Genomic DNA, 16,562 nt, shown 5'->3' with positions numbered 1-16,562 from the left:
TAATATCTATTAATATAATTTCATTTGTAATATTGAATTTATTTTAAATGAAAAAGTGGTATGTAATTTTTGCTATCAACTTATATTGGTAGAGTATGAGATAAGGACTGTTTTCATGATATGTTGGTGGTTTTGCGTTCAGTTAACGAAGAAGGCACAGACTACCTCTGTAACATACTTTTCGAATAGTGGACCAAGCATACAACGGCGGCCTACGATATAGTCACATGACCTTAAACCTAGATGAATGCGTAAATTCTATTCTAAAAGGAACACATCATTTGCCGATAATATCAGTTGTTCAAAAGATATATTTTATTTAACGGTACTATTTATGAAGCGAGCAGTGAGTTATAAAGGCCAAATGTAAAAAGGTCGTGTATGGTGAACAAAGGTATTGCAAGAAATTAACAAGGCGAAGGAGCAGGCGAACACCATGTACACAGTCTGTCACGATCGAGACAACCTATGGTTTCGTGTGATGAATTTTGACAGACCACACGAAGGTATTATTGGCGGGCAATATCTTGTACACTTGAGAATTAGGACTTGCGACTGTGGGAGCTTTGACGCACTTTGTTATCTATGCGCTCATGTAATTGCAGATTGTCAGAATCTCCGTCTAGATCCTATGAGCTACGTCGAAAAAGTGTACAAAGTAGAAACCATGTACAACGTGTGGAGACACGTATTCCCACCTGTCACAAATGAACGTAAATGGCCGTCTGTATTGCTTGCTCCTTTTAAGCTGTTACCGGATAGAGAATTGCGTCGCAAACCAAAAGGTAGACCTTGCTCAACTAGAATACTTACCAATATGGATATCCGAGAAACAAACAATCAACAAAAGTTGTGTAGTTGGTGTAGGAACCTAGGCCATACAAATAGATCATGTCCAAATCGAAGTTGATAGTTGTCGTAAAAAACTATGTTGTATTATATATATTTTATTAAATGAAACTATGCTGTATTACAATTGTCTTATTCAAAAGAACTTTTATTTTATTAAATGAAACAATATAAAAAAGTTTGCACAAATATATTAAAAAACAATCAATGTCCGTGGCGGTCAGAATCAGTGCCACATGACGGTTGTCGACGGGTACGTGCTGGATTCCTCCTTGGATCAGCTTCCGGTGGGGGTTGTGGTTCCTCCGATAGGGGATCTGGTTGTGGGTGTTAGGAGGGTGACCCAACTTGATAGAATAATGACTGCGGCGGTGTTTGCATCACCCATGGCTGAGGTGTTTGAATCCCGTAAGGTAATGGGGATTGGTAGAAAGAAGAGCTCCCCAATGGCGCCTCGTGTGATCCCTCATGTGACGGCGGCTTATAGATCGGCGGTTGACTCAGAGTAATCGAGAATGGAAATGAACCGTCCCATGGATTCCAACCTGTCATAGGACTAGGAAAAGGAAACATATAAGGTTTAGGATACATATAAGGGCTAGGATACACACCTTGCATAATCTGAAAAGGCTGTAATGTGGGTGTCGTCGGTTGAATTGTTGGGTCTGGTAATTGTATGGGCGCTGTTGATAGACCTGCGTCGTCGTCCCTTCTTCTTAGATTTAAAGGGCCCCGTCGTTCCCTTTGGGCACTAATTTGTCGTCGCCTTTCCTCTTCTGACAATAAATATGGTTTGCCATGAATCCTAAACCATGGCATGTATTTCGGTACGCACGCTAACTTTGGAACTATGATCGGTTCCCGAGTAGGTATATAATCATACTAATTTTCCCACATTTCGATATAGTGTGACAAGAATCTTGGCCAATCCATATGAAGTTGTCGTAAGTTGACTTTGTGCTCATTATCAAACACCTCGGGTGCCACGAGAATCGGTTGTCGAAATCCAAATTGCCGCAATACTCTATCTGACTGGTGCATCTCCACGGTAGCATAGTTCACCAATAGGACCTTCACATGTCAAACGTTTGGATTTTGAAGGAATTCATCCAGAATTACTGCCCGAATTGCCAGATCCTCGTATAGTGTCCATTGAAACTATATGAACATGATAAAAATATTACTTATATACATAATACATAATACTAAATACTAAATACTAAATATTAAATACGAAACGACTATTTTATTATGTATATATATTTTATTTAATACTTACTTCTGCTTTCGATCATTGGTCTAATAGAAGTCGTATATCTTCGAGAGAGGTAGGTATTCCGACATAACTTGCCGAATGGTTCCACCTAATTAAATAAATTTTTAGCATACAATTATATTCTAAATCTACATAATAATTGTAAAATCTAATATAAAATTTACCTCGTTATGAGTGGAAATGTATATGGATGGTCCACTCGAAGACGAAAAAATAGAAAACGAAACTGTGCCCATAATTGCAGTAGTGATAGGCAACCACCTATTTTGGCTTTGTTCGGTCGCGTCACCCCTCACATTTCCTTGTACAATGTTTCCAACACGGCAAACCCCCAACTCAATTCACCGGCTGCTCTAAAATCTACGAGTTTTAGCTATCATCTCAGATGTACGAGGTTTCGTGACAAGTCTGGCATCAGATAACCTCCAATCATCTCAAGAATGTATGCCCGAGCATATCGTATTCTTTCGAGTTCAGTTGAATCATTATCCGACTCTGGGAATGTATCTCATAACCAGCCCATCTTGATCCGACCTCTATTAATATTGTCCGGTATAGCACCCAAAAGCTCGTAGCATACGGCTCCCCAATCAGTAGATGATGCGGACCCAATGACTGCGTACCCATCCACCAACAATCCCAATTACAAATGCACGTCTTCCAGAGTGATAATATACTCTCCGCATGGAAAATGAAAAGTGTGCATCTCGGGTCTTCACCTCTCTATCAATGCATTGATTAGTTTCGGGTCCAACTTGCACCCCCGGCCTATTGTGGCCACGTGCCAAAATCCCGCTTCCCGCAAGAAATTCTCGATCAATGGCGATGGAAGACCAAACATATTACGGATGTAGCATTGCAACACCCGATCTACAGACTATTATAAAAATTTATAAAACAAAAATTAATTAAAATTGCATAAATTAATTAATGCAAACATCATAAATGAAAAAAAATAAAGCAGTATTGAAATTTTAATTATAATTGCATAAATGAATAAAATATCAAATAGTATTGTAAATTTAATTAAATTTGCATAAATTAAAAAAATATCGAATAGTATTGAAAATTTAAAATTATCACTTACCATTGTCATTTGATCAATGGAGATGTGCTTATTATCGAGACGGATTAATTCTTCGGCCATTGCTAACATGATCGGATTTTTTTAATTTAAAAAAATGAAATTCAAAAAAAATTTAAACAAAGAATTTTGATAGAATTTTGATAGAATTTTGAGAAAATTTCAATGAAATTTGATAGATTTTTGAAGGGAATATTGAAAGAATGTTGAGAATTATGAGAGAATTGTGTGAAAAATAAATGAAGGGAAATGAATTTTAAGAGAATTATAGAAATTGTGAGAGATTTGTGTGAAAAAATGATTTATGGAGGCTTTTTTATATTTTTTTAGACCGTTGGAAGCCAATAGTCAACTTTTTGACCGTTACACTGGCAAAACGCTCCCCTATGAAAACTTTTTGCTGACGTGGACACTAAAGCGCGCTGACGTGAACGCGTTTTCGTGGAAAACGGTCTAATCCGATAAATAACCCAATAAACGGCCTATTTCTGTAATTAAATTAAAAAAAAGGCCTTTTTGGTAAAATGGCCTTAACTTTACCTAAAAGTATAATTATAATTATAATTATAATTTTACATAAAATAATAATTAAAAGCATAAAATACATTAGCAGAAAGGGTTTTGCTTTGTAAAATATGCAGAAACTCTATTAATTCAAGTAAAGAGATGAGCTCTAGATCAAATGCATTATCTTCTCTGTCAGCTGAGTAAGGCTTTGTTTAGCCTTTATTTTCAAAAACCAAGAAATAATGCTAAACAAATAATTTTTGAGTTAGAAGTGCATAATTTTTAAAGTGAGAAGTGCTTTTGAAAATGTTTTTGAACCTAAAAATATCCAGTTTATATCTCACAATTTCCAGAGCTTCGTCTACTCCATCTCAAAAAAAGAAATTAAGAAAAGCAAAAATCTATCACGACATGGATCAAGTTCTTGGATTTGGTTATTATGTTTCTGGAAGTTCATCTTTTTATTTTCTTGCGGTTTAAGAGTTTCTTTAGTTTTAGTTTACTTTCCTTTTCCTGTCTAATCTTTTGTCACTTTGGCTTGTGTTTTCTGGACAGGTTAGTTTCTAAAACGACAGAGATTGCTGTTAAAAAGACGTTTAGCATGTGTAGAACTGGGATGTGATATGGTTGATTTATTTATTTATTTGTGTTTGTAGTCATCAATTTTCCAAGTCTGGAAGATTTTTCTTCTTTGGGTTTCTTTCTTTCAGGTTGATTGTATGCTCTGTTTTTTGTTACTCTTATTAGCAACTGCATGCCTTTGTAACTGGGTTTACAGTCAGCTTATTAAATTGTGAAGCAACCGGAAGATCTGATGGAACCAACAATTAGCATTGGATCTGGGTGGAAGATCTTAGAGGGTATGACCATAAATGCTTATCAAACACAGCAGCAGGTGTTGGAAGAGATTCTGACACAGAATTTACACACTGAATATCTTAGCCAGTTCCTCAATGGGCATTCTGATAAGGAACATTTCAAAACCAAAGTACCAGTTGTGGATTATGAAGATATCAAACCTTACATGGAGCGAATTGCCAATGAAGAGCCATCAAATATCATTTTAGCTGAAACTGTCACTGCACTTACTAGAAGGTATGAACTCTGTTTCCTTTTCGTTGTTGGTCTTATTTAAATGAAGTTAGTTAACTGCCTTATCTTTGATCCAGCTCTGGCACCTCTGCGGGACGGCCAAAGCTGATGCCTTTAACAGATAGTGAACTGGACCGAAGAACATACGGTAGATGCCTTATTTCGTCTGTCATAAACAAGTAGGTATCTCCAATTTTGTCTTGGCAATACATACTGCGGATATGGTAATAGATTAAAGCAGTTGGTTATTTAAAAGTACTGATTTGTGGATGGATTAGACCAAGGGAAAAGGATGCAGCTATTATTTGTAAGACCCGAGATTAAGGCCCCATCTGGTTTGCCAACGAGATCTATCCTCACAAGCTATCTGATTTGCAAAAATTTCGAAAAGCATGAATCCAGTCTTCATACTAGTCCCATTGCAACAATTTTGTGCTCAGACAGCAAACAAAGCATGTATTGCCAAATGCTTTGCGCTCTACTACAAAGGAACGAGGTTGTATGCGTTGGTTTGGTTTTCGGATCTACACGTCCAAGCTATCAGGTTCTTTGAAGATTACTGGAAAGAGCTATGTTCTAACATAAGAAGAGGTCAACCTAGTGCCTGGATTTCTGATGCTGGCTGCATAAACTCTTAGTCGATGATCCTCAACAAACCAAATCCAGAGCTGGCTGATTTGATAGAAGATATATGCAACGCAAAATCATGGGAAGGAATAATTAAAAAACTTTGCCCAGGGACAAAATGTATCGATGCTATTGTTACAGGCTCGATGGCTCAATATATCCCAATGCTTGAGTTCGACTGTGGGGGTATCCCTTTGGTTTCAAAGTGTTATGCTTCCTCTGAAGGCCTCTTGGGGATCAATCTTAAACCTTTAAGCAAGCCATGTGATACATGTTACACCCTTGTTCCCAATATGGCTTACTTTGAGTTTCTCCCTGTACATGAAAACAATGAAGAAGAGAGGAGCAAGAAAGAAGTAATTGAAGTTGTTGACCTTGTGAATGTGAAGCTTGGCCAGTGTTATGAGCTTGTTGTCACAACTTTTATAGGTAATGTTTTTTTGTTCTTCTCTTTCAATATACCCTTAATTTGTTCTACAGAGAAAGAATTCATTGTGATTAACCAAGCATCATAATGTTTTCTTATGTAAATCAATAATAGGATTATATAGATACAAAGTGGGGGACATACTCAAGGTAACTGGTTATCATAACAATGCCCCTCAGTTCCAATTTGTAAGACGGAAAGATGCATTTCTAAGCATTGATTCAGAGAAAACCGCTGAAGATGAATTGGCAGAGGGGATACTACAGGCAAAGCTCTTCGTTGGACAGTTCCAATTACAGTTGGTCGACTACACTAGTGCTGTTGACATATCCTTAATCCCAGGGCACTACATATTATTTTGGGAGCTTAAGATGGAAGAAAGTAGTAAATCACCAGAGCTGAGGCCTAGTATAATAGAAGAATGCTGCTACATTGTGGAACAGTCATTGAATTTTGTGTGTAGAGCTAGCAGGATGGGCAATTCGATAGGGCCCCTGGAGATAAGAGTGGTAAAGCATGGAACATTTGATGCATTGATGGAATTCAGTGTATCGAAAGGGTTTTCTGTTAGCCAATACAACACACCTCGATGCATCAAACTTGAGGAAGCTTTGAAGATATTGAATTCAAGGGTGGTGGGAAGGTATTTTAGCCAACAACTTCCTGGTTATAAGATATTGAAATGGAAACTAAACAAGAGTATGTGATGCATGTAAGGAAAATAAATTCAGTTGGTGACTGAACCTAGAACTTTGTTCCGCTGTTGTGGATAGGACTCCTAGTCTCAATAACAGTTTGCTTCTAATCCTAATAAATTAAGCCCAATTCTTAATTTGATTGATATTGGCATTATTGTCAGTATAAAAGGACGTGTGTTCGAGTGCGTTAAAATTTCGAACCGAATCGAGGAGCAAAATAATAAAAAAAATAAGATACTTAAGTATGATAAATTTGAATCATTTGATTTTAAAACTTATTTAAAATTTTAAACTTTTTTTATATATTTTTTAAAATTTTTATATATTTTTTAAAAATATAAATTTTGAAATTTTTATAAATATTTTAAAGTTTTTGTTAAGAGAGTGACCAATTTACTTATTTTCAAAGTTGACAATATCTAAAAAGGTATTTACACCAATCTGTTATTCGAATTATTTTTATTTAAATTGTGAAATTTAACTCAATTCGAACTCGAAACCTGAATCGAGTTATTCAAGTTGACTCGAATAATTCAAATAATTCAATTCAATCAACTTGAAATTTAAAATTTTTTTCGATTTTTTTAAATCAAATTAAATTTTACTCACCCCTAATAGACAAAAAAAAATTAAAGATACTAGACAATACTCTACTACCTCTACAATATTTATAACAATAAATGGTGAGAATTGAATAAAATAACCAAAATAATAAAAAAGTACAAATCACACAAGATTAATTACACAGCTTAGTTCAACAATCTACCTCTATGGTGAGAATAAATCCATTATATAAACTCATTCCAAGGATAATTGCAGCCTCAAAATTACACACACCTTTTTACATCGTTAAAATCGACTCGTAAAAAATAAAAAATAACTGCTCTCCCATGGAAGTTGGAACTACCCTCCCAAATAGTCAAAGTTTTAATCCAATCAAACCCTCCAATATAATCTTCAACTTAAGTACTCTTCAAAATAATCCCTCAAATTTTACAGTTCAACTTCTAAAGTAAATACTATTTTTTATAATCTAATAAAATTTTTTAAGAGATAAATTAATTTTAATTGGCTACCAAATATTTGAGGTGAATTTCGAAACTTGATTAAGTAAAAAATTACTAACAACACGATACATTGTTAAAATAATTGATGAATCGAGATTCTAAGAATCTTATTTGTTTTCCTGGCAAGATCAAGTAAGTTATTGATCACTACATCCAACTCCGATGTGGAAGCGACAATTACACAAAATATGAATTAACATCAACTAGTTAGTGGTATTGTAGGTCATAATGCAAAATTATACAAATTTTGGAAGACATTCGACTGAAATTTTTATTTCTCAAAACTTTAAAATATTTTATTTTAAAGGTAAGTTTGGATGAGCAGTGCGTTTATCTGCAGTTAGAATAAAAATAGCGGTGACGATAAGATTAGATACTGTAACGATATTGTAGCATGAGACAAAAAGTAAACTAAACACACTGCATCGCACCGCACCGCACCACCATCCCAAATCCACCCTAAGTCTTTAACGCACAATTAATACATTGAAGACTTGTGCTGAATTAACCCATTTTATTATGTTAATTTATATTATAGTTAATACAACAATGAGTTAAAGCATAAATTTCAATCAACATGAAGCTGTCGGCAATTAACAAATTCAAGATGGAAAGCAAAACAATGAGTCAGTTGGACAGATTTAACATTATTATCTTAATGATAAGCTGGTCCACTCCATTCTCTACCCCTTTACCAAATCCGTTTCTTTCTAGTTACCTACTGCAATCAAAGCACCTCTTTTCCGTCCACGCGGTTTTTGCCTATTTTTTCCCCCTAAATTATCAGGAAAAAAGATTAAAAATTTAATCTTTGTCTTCCGCCCAGGCCGCTCCTTAGATTGTCTTACTCTTGGGATCTATTTTCGTCTGCTTCAATATAGAAGTAGGAACGTCCCCCCTTATCTATCTCTCCCTTTTTCTCTTTCTTTGTTTCTTTTACAGGAACCCTAACTTTCCTGATTCTTTTTTTTTCTAAGAAAACTTACGGTCGTGAAAATGGTGGTCTTATAGTCGATGATGGGTAACTATTGTTTCATTACTTTAATTTTTGTTTGGTGTTTTTTTTTTGTTAATGCGATGAGAAACAGATTGATGTTCTTTTCTTTTTTTTTTGTTAAAGTTTCTGTCTTTGCGCTGAAATAGCTTCTAAAATAAGATAGCTGATTGCCTGTTTCTCTTGTTTATAAGTATGGTTATCGACTCTGAACTTAACAAATTTCTTGAAAGTGCTTTTTTAGTGTAGGAGATTGTAATTTCGTTGTGGGATTTTATGTCTGTAATGAAGAACGGTCAGTGCTGATTATTTGAGTTGTTTTATTTATCACCATTCTGAAGGACAATGAATGTTCAATGTGTTTGTTTTAACTTGTGAATTTATTTGCAATATTGTAAGTTAACTCATTGTTGGAAAGGAACTTTATGGTTATGGTAAAACAAAATGGAGTGGTTTTAGGATTCTGTTTATCATGAAAAACCCAAATTGTATATCATTCATCAAGCTCCTAATGAAGAAGGTGACTTGTTGTTCTCTTGCTGTTTAGCATTATCCTAAATTTTTTTTCTTGTTGTCTATATATCAGATTACTTTTGTCCAAAGAGTTGAAATTGAGACAGTCATAAAACTGATGAACTGAGCTTCTTTTGTGACGAAAGGTTTAGTGAGGTTCTTATTTCTCCCTTGAGCAGGCTGAATCTGTTGTTCATTTCAAAAAGTTGTTTTCCTGACTCATGTTATAATATTTTTTTTCCCTTTTTTCCCCCTAATCCCATAGGAATTGTCTTGTATTTGGAAGGAAGGTGAACAATTCTTTTATGACCTTTTCTGCAAGCTCTGAAAGCTTTTTCAGAATTGTGTAATCGGAAATATATACATTCTAGGCAGAAATGGGTGCTTTTTGCTGCTGTTCATGTGGTGATGACTGTGAAGAATATGCTTATCCTAGCAATTCAATATATAGGCACTGCATCTGCCTAAGGTTCTTCTTCTATCAGCTATTCACTGGGGTATGTCTCTTCTTATCTTGTGGTTATCTGCACAAAAGCAACCTATTTTCATTTTTATGCTGCTAATACATGCAATTAAATTTGTTAATACTGAAGGTATGTTATAAAGCAGATTGATGTCATTTTGTTAATTTCTCTGAACCTCAATTTGCATGAAATTGATCTTTTTTTAAGAATGAAATCTAGAAACCTTATTAATACTCCTTGAGAGGATCTCTGAAATTCAGAAGTTCTTTATATGTTAAGTACTTAAATTAGCCTTATAAAGGTTGTCTGCATACTGTGTTTCTCTTGAAAGGTAAGTACATTAGTTGAGTTGCTTTCACAATGTCATATAACCCATTTTATACCTAGGTTTAGTTTAATGAACATTAAACACTTTCGTAATTTTCCATTTCTTCTTTGATCTGCAGTACGGTGCTCTGTTTCACAGATTGGATGGGCGACCTGCATCCCAGATCCAAGGAGCTTCTCTGTCATCAACAACAACTGTTACTGCAATATCAGATAATTCAGCCATTGAAACTCATGTTACAATGTCCAGACCAGTCCCTTACGATGCTGAGCAGAGGTACTCTCGTTTGCAGCGTGATGGCTTGGTCTCTAGGCGTGATAAGTCTGTGACTCATTTTCAAGAAGAAACTCAACCACTAAGAAGAAATATAAGCAGTTCTGATGGAGAATTATTGGGTATTGGGAGGAAATGGAATGGAGTCGAGTCAGAAGAAGACTCTAAGATTGCCCATCTTGAGCTATCAGAGAGGAGTTTGGCACCAAAAGTTGCACAAGGACCTAACTATATACAGCCTTCAGCAGAAGAAGAAGATGTCTGCCCTACTTGTCTTGATGGTAATTTTGCATCTATATGTCTTTAAAGAAGAAATCTGTTTTGTAGTTTTAAATTTTAATGATATGCTTGTTATTTTTCAAGATAGGCATGTGGTGATGATTTGATTGAAAAAGGAACTTCTTTTAGCATTTTTAAGTTATGCTTATATTCATATGAGTGCTTATTTTCTTGCAGAATATACCCCAGAAAATCCTAAAATCACAGCTCACTGCTCACACCATTTTCATCTTGGTTGTATTTATGAATGGTTGGAAAGGAGTGAAAGTTGTCCAATATGTGGCAAGGTATGTATAGTAGGCCAAATTACTCCATCTAAAATGTAGATAAGTGTAGTCTCTGTTGTATGGTTTAGTCCAATGGGGTACTGGGGTAAATTCCGTAATATTGTGAATGATAATAACTACCAAGATTGTCGATTGGTTTTGTCTGTTGGTTTTAGAAAATAGAAAGCAAGCAACTTAGTTAAACATACAGTGTCATTTCTATTCCAGAACCTTTGGGGTGCATCTGATTTTAAGTGTCGTTTCTTTTGCGGGGCAGGAGATGGAGTTCTGTGAAAGCCCCTAAGGTCTGGTTGCATCTTGATTCAATGCAATGGAGCAAATACATATAGAGCGGCAGGTATTATCAGTATGTATAAGCTCTCTGATCTTTATTGAAGAGGCACATCGTGTATATAAGAGTTTGTTCTTTATCCATCACTAGTAGTACTACCTGGTAATTTCTTCCTACTCGGACTCGAATGATCATGACGTTACCTTCGATGTAAAAAGCTAATATAATAATTTGTGTGAAAGTTATAATACGTGGAATCAACTTGATGATGTGTAACAATAAATATGAGCTGGACTTTGTTACCTACTACGCCAAATACGCTAACGTTACAAAAGTACAAGCAGTAGTCTCGGGATAGAATAAAGAGTTTAAACTTCTTCTTGTTCTGATGATGAAAATCATTATGTTCAAGTTTCACATGATGTTGATTTTGAGTCTTTGAGCCAACGGACATGGTTGATTTTGTGCATATAAATGAATGGATAAAATTAGATGTAAGAGTTTTTGTCTACTAATCCGAGGGTTGTGTTTTAGACAGATTTATGTAATAAGTTGGATAGTGGTTTAGGATTATCCAATATTCATATTTAAATAAATCCCGAGGACTTTGAGCTTGAATTTGAGGGAAGTTGATTATGTACCCACCATTCATTTAGCAACCCAAGTACAATAATAGTGGTGCTTTACCAACTTGTACCCAATTTAGATTCCACATTTGAGCTGTTGTTCATGTCGTGGCAACTGCTAGGAGCAGAGATCACATTTCACAAGATTATCTTGAACACTGTAAGACTTTAATTTCATTACAGTTGGTACATAGTAATAGGAAATGGGGTTTATGAGATGAGACCTTTCGTTGCTCCATCTCTCCTCACATATTGAACGACTCTGGACTTTTACCTAATTAGATTGGACAAAGAGCGGACCAACTTGTCTGTTGATTTGTACGCACGCAGGGAGCATGTGGCAATGGCAACCAACCAACCCAACCTAGGTAGGTTTAAGGTATGATGCTGTCGCCTCCCAATTTGCGTGTATTATTTAATATATCATTCATGAATATAATTATTTATATATATATATTAATTATTTTATATCTTAAAATAATAAATGAGTTTCTGGTTTGTTTAAATTTATTTGCTTATTGTTCACGAATTGATTTTTAATTATTTTTAAACATGTTCATTTAATTTGAATGATCAAGACATGTATAATTTCAAATGAAAGAATATAACCATAATTTTGAAATTTTTGACGAACACAAATCCAATATAAACAAGCTTATAAATAAACAAAGATTCGAATGAAAAGAGAAATGAAGGATGAACATGCAAAGCAAATTCTGTATCTTTATTCAGCTATCCTCCCTCAGTTGGGATGTCTGCTTGACCTTAGAAGTCTGCTTTTACCTCTAATTGTACCGTATTCCTATATGCCTGTTAAGATGGCCATGATTGTAGACTATTAACCGGTTCCTTGTAATAGATTTGATGCTACAGTATGTATATTGTCCCGGAAAGGAAACAAGCCAAGTGACCTACTCTTCATCGCATCTAGCTCTGGAGCTTCCTCCTAGAGAAATTCCAGTATGCAAACCATGGGAAATACTTCAGTTGTACTGATCAACAACCAGTATGCACCTAGATCAGCCATAGGCCTTGGCAAATGAACAAGCAAACCCCTGCCTTCTGTTAGGAATAGCCTCAGCCAGTCTAAGACTGAACCTGGTCCAACAAGCTGTGCCGGAGCCTTGCCTAGTTTCATGTGAGAAGACAAAAAAAATATAGGAATAACAATTTATCTCCGACATCTGTAGAGAGCACAAGAACTTTTAATTACCAGCAAAAGGAACAATATAAATCCATGTTACAATACACGAAGGCTACAAAAACTTTTTTACACTAAAATGAGGATTTGGATCATAACAAATTTTGAACAGAGTGGACAACCTCATCTTTTTCCACACCATCGTGGTTCAGCTGGGAAGATATAAAAACGAAAAAAAAAACAATTTGCAGACTAATTCTTTATTTCAAGAATAGCTAGAATTTAATGAATGAGACATGGCCACACTGCTTTCTTTGAACAGATCCTTCACATTCTTTGCTCAATGTTATCCAATATTTTCACTCCATGGCTGACTTCAATTCCCAGTAGTTTTAACAGCATGAGAAAACTTCCCTGGAACAAAAACGTGATTCGTGATCCATTGTATGATAATGAACCTATGACCAGCTCAAAAGCATAAAATATCCACGAAATCTAACCTCAACATAATTTCAGTCTCTAAATGTTTAGACCATTATGATCTTTGAGCCGAAATCAATTTGGAATGATTTTGAGGAGTTCAATATCAAACAGTAGGGTCTTATCTATAAGCCCTTGGTTCCTTAGCACAAAATCCAAAGCTCGTTGACCCTGCGGAAGGCACCGAAAACAGTCATCATATGAACAAAAGAATACAACATAATGGATCAAAGACTTGAATTTTACAGAGAAGGTTGTTGGTTTGGGGCCACTTTTGTTGTAGTCATTGTCGGGATATCCCAATTCTGGTGGAACTATGATCCTGCATCACTGTGAAGTAAACTGTGAAATTTGCATACAATATTATCGCAGAAAAGAAATTACTTAATCCTTGTTTTCTTTTCATGATAAAAAAGTATCATGCATCTGCATCAACAAGTTAAAGAAGTTTTATAGCTCAGACCGCAAAAATATTTAGCTCGATTTAGTAAAAGGAGCGAAATGCACTTGAAACCATTGATCAATAGCCCATCTTTTATTTGACACACTTAATGTTGGTAGCCACAGGACACAAGATTACAAAGTGGAGTACGCAATGTGTGAATACAGTAAACAAGATTATATGCATTAGAAAAGCAGAACAAGCACCTTCTAACACCACCCAGAGCCATTCCTGTAATTGCTTCTTCGAATGCTGGAATCACCTGAATAATTGATAAGGAGAAAATCTTATTTTGAAGGTTTCATCTTTATATTTGTATCTCAATATAATATTGTACTTTGGATGTGGCTTATAAATTTAAAAAGGAAGAAAAAGTACTAATTGAGAGACCTTAGACAATCATAAATCCTTAAAACTAAATTATTAGCTTAGATCACAAAAACAAGAAAAAGGTGAGTTAGAACTATATTATCTTTAACATTCATGAGTTGTATGGAGAACACTATTATCTGATTCAGCAAAACCAACTACTCACTTCTTGGGATTCAAGTCTAAATTTGAAGAAGTCTTTGTCATCTCCCTGCATGTTTTAAACCCAGATAATATCATGAAATAATCAACTAATTTAAAATGACATGCAGAATTAGGACGGGAAGCGTTATGTACAACAAAGGAACCGCCTTTGGTCTTGTTTCGAGCTTCAAATATGCGGCCATAATACCCTATAGTGTAACCATCCCAATCAACCTACAGTATATAGTTCGTAGCCCATAAACTGCTTGAAATAGCTTAGGCAAAAATAACAAAAACAATAATAGTTGCGCACTAAATTTGAAGGTATTAAGTTTTGACATAAACATTTGAAAATTGATGCTTACCACTACTGTATCTCCCATCTTCGGTGTAGGGCCATTCCCGACCCGCAAGTCCTACATTCTCATTGGAATTTTTATCAAGATAAGAACATATACACCAATTAAAAACTAAAATTAACATTGAATGGGATTGTTTCCGTAGCAAAATGACCTTGTACTGAAGACCTGATACTGTTTCAGTGTAATCTGGATACCGCATTTTGGTCTTCCCATAATCCTTTCCCCTAAGTGCTGGCACTGTGCTCCAAATTCCAACAATTTGGATTAGCAAATGAAATGCATAAAATTAAAAATAAAATGGAATGAATCCCTAAGCTAAAAGAAAAAGAAAAGTACTATCAGTAAATCCAGAAGAGGCAGCCATTGCCATCTCAATTTCTCCGTTGGAAGAATCCCAGAGAGCAGGAGCGACTAATCCAACCGCTCCAATTACCATAATTTTCCTTCGCTCGATCCGCTGAGATGGTGGCTGCTGCTGCTGGAGTTGCGCAGAAAGGCATGCTATTGGTCTCTGAAATCAAAGAAGATACATTACGGTTGGGGTTGGATTGGGTGGTCAATAGAAGAAATTAATTACGAGGAAATTGAGGGAGGAGATGACGTACCCTAGTAGAAGCTCTTGCAGTTGCAGAGGATAAGGTAAGGGATTGGGGCAGAAATCCAGTTGCTGAAATCGACGCCATCAAACTAAGTATTCAATTCCGTGACGAAAGCAGGAAAGAAAAGGCGGTGAGACTTTGACGGAGAAAGAAAGAAAGTGCGTCTACTTTGTACGCGGGAAGATAACGGCCTCAGCTTTTTGTGACATTCCTTCTACGGCTGTATGCCCGCTCTCATAATATTTATCCTTTGGATTTTATGGGACACTGGGCTGGGCCGCCACCGGTTTCAAATTGTTTTAGCATGCTGTCAGGTTCTTTTTTTTTTTCGGCCATCAAAATCGAAAATCAAACAACATTTATAAAATCCAAATTAAAATATCATGGTTATCCACATTAAAAATATAATATTTTTTTAAAAATGTTATATAAAAGTTATTGATTTTTTAAAAAAAATCTAAATCCTAAATTTATTATAAACATCAAGAATCGAAGCGAATTATCATAAACGGTTTAAAAAAAATTAAAAATTTCAACCAAATTCAATTCAATTCACCCCTAATTTTAAATTCATTTGTGGAATTCTTTTACTCATTATCATCTATGCTAAATTGGTCTTAAACTTCAAATGATTCTAGTTGAGTCCTTAAAATATCAAAATTATATTTTATCAAGTCTTTCCATCAACTTAATTGTCAATTTAAAGGTAGGTTTGAATAGGCGGTGCAGTTCGTTTAGCTTACTTTTGATCTCACGCTATAATATTTAATCTCACCACTATTAATGTTTTTACACTAACAACTACTAAACGCACTACTCATTCAAATTCACCCTAAATATTAAATAATAGTTTATATTTGATTAGAAGTATATTTAAAACACATAAATTAAATTATAAACATGTTAATATCTACATGAATAATTTGAATTTAATATATGAAAAAACGGACGAAAAATTAACCTTAAAAAAATTATTTTCTTAACAAGCCAAATTTAAGTTACCCACATGATTAAGTACAAGTGTTTATAACTGGATTCGCGAATTTCAAGTTTTAAATATATTTTGCATCAATTTTGAGCTCACAGTTAACGTCTATAACGTCTAAACTAATAAGTATACTAACAAAACAACTCACTTGGTTATAAAAATGATGTCAGTAAAATTAACCCATTTTTATAATTAAATTTTCAAAATACCAAAAAAGAAAATAATTTTTATATAGGTCAACCATTGGAATAAACAAAAACAAAAATAGTACGGTAACATATTCTCCATTTATTCTTTTTTTCTTTTTTCTTTTTGGAAAAACTTCACCAAGGAAAAGAAAAACATTTGACCATAAACGATAGGAGTTGACCAAAA

General features: G+C 34.8%; 2 protein-coding genes and 1 pseudogene across 16 annotated transcripts; 2 read left to right on the top strand and 1 right to left on the bottom strand.

The window, feature by feature from the left end:
• Positions 1-1,085: 1,085 nt before the first annotated feature.
• LOC121228097 (indole-3-acetic acid-amido synthetase GH3.17-like) lies at positions 1,086-6,694 on the top strand (annotated as a pseudogene).
• A 1,567-nt stretch (positions 6,695-8,261) lies between these two features.
• Positions 8,262-11,338, top strand: LOC107898982 (E3 ubiquitin-protein ligase At3g02290). 13 transcript variants are annotated; one of them, XM_041111492.1, is made up of 8 exons: positions 8,301-8,510; positions 8,605-8,648; positions 9,208-9,290; positions 9,400-9,424; positions 9,506-9,631; positions 10,045-10,480; positions 10,656-10,765; positions 11,022-11,338. In XM_041111492.1, the coding sequence occupies exons 5-8, from the start codon at positions 9,512-9,514 to the stop codon at positions 11,046-11,048; spliced, it is 693 nt and encodes a 230-aa protein (XP_040967426.1). In that variant the 5' UTR covers positions 8,301-8,510; positions 8,605-8,648; positions 9,208-9,290; positions 9,400-9,424; positions 9,506-9,511; the 3' UTR covers positions 11,049-11,338. The 13 variants fall into 13 exon arrangements, with proteins under 13 accessions (XP_016680056.2, XP_016680055.2, XP_040967421.1 ...); XM_016824567.2 differs by having other exon boundaries at positions 8,262-8,648; positions 9,208-9,280; XM_016824566.2 differs by having other exon boundaries at positions 8,262-8,648.
• Positions 11,339-12,853: 1,515 nt separating this feature from the next.
• Positions 12,854-15,432, bottom strand: LOC121228204 (peptidyl-prolyl cis-trans isomerase FKBP19, chloroplastic). Of its 3 annotated transcripts, XM_041111482.1 has the most exons (10): positions 15,206-15,430; positions 14,937-15,111; positions 14,752-14,837; positions 14,604-14,654; positions 14,392-14,472; positions 14,261-14,305; positions 13,932-13,987; positions 13,530-13,605; positions 13,304-13,454; positions 12,854-13,217 (listed from the first exon to the last, which is right to left on the bottom strand). In XM_041111482.1, the coding sequence occupies exons 1-9, from the start codon at positions 15,281-15,283 to the stop codon at positions 13,359-13,361; spliced, it is 744 nt and encodes a 247-aa protein (XP_040967416.1). In that variant the 5' UTR covers positions 15,284-15,430; the 3' UTR covers positions 12,854-13,217; positions 13,304-13,358. The 3 variants fall into 3 exon arrangements, with proteins under 3 accessions (XP_040967416.1, XP_040967417.1, XP_040967418.1); XM_041111483.1 differs by lacking the exon at positions 14,392-14,472 and having other exon boundaries at positions 15,206-15,431; XM_041111484.1 differs by lacking the exons at positions 12,854-13,217; positions 13,304-13,454 and having other exon boundaries at positions 13,561-13,613; positions 14,261-14,472; positions 15,206-15,432.
• Positions 15,433-16,562: the final 1,130 nt, after the last annotated feature.

The sequence above is a fragment of the Gossypium hirsutum genome, chromosome A04 (assembly GCF_007990345.1).
Source record: "Gossypium hirsutum isolate 1008001.06 chromosome A04, Gossypium_hirsutum_v2.1, whole genome shotgun sequence".
In the NCBI taxonomy this organism is placed as follows: Eukaryota; Viridiplantae; Streptophyta; class Magnoliopsida; order Malvales; family Malvaceae; genus Gossypium; species Gossypium hirsutum.
This window is presented reverse-complemented; position numbering and strand designations above follow the sequence as displayed.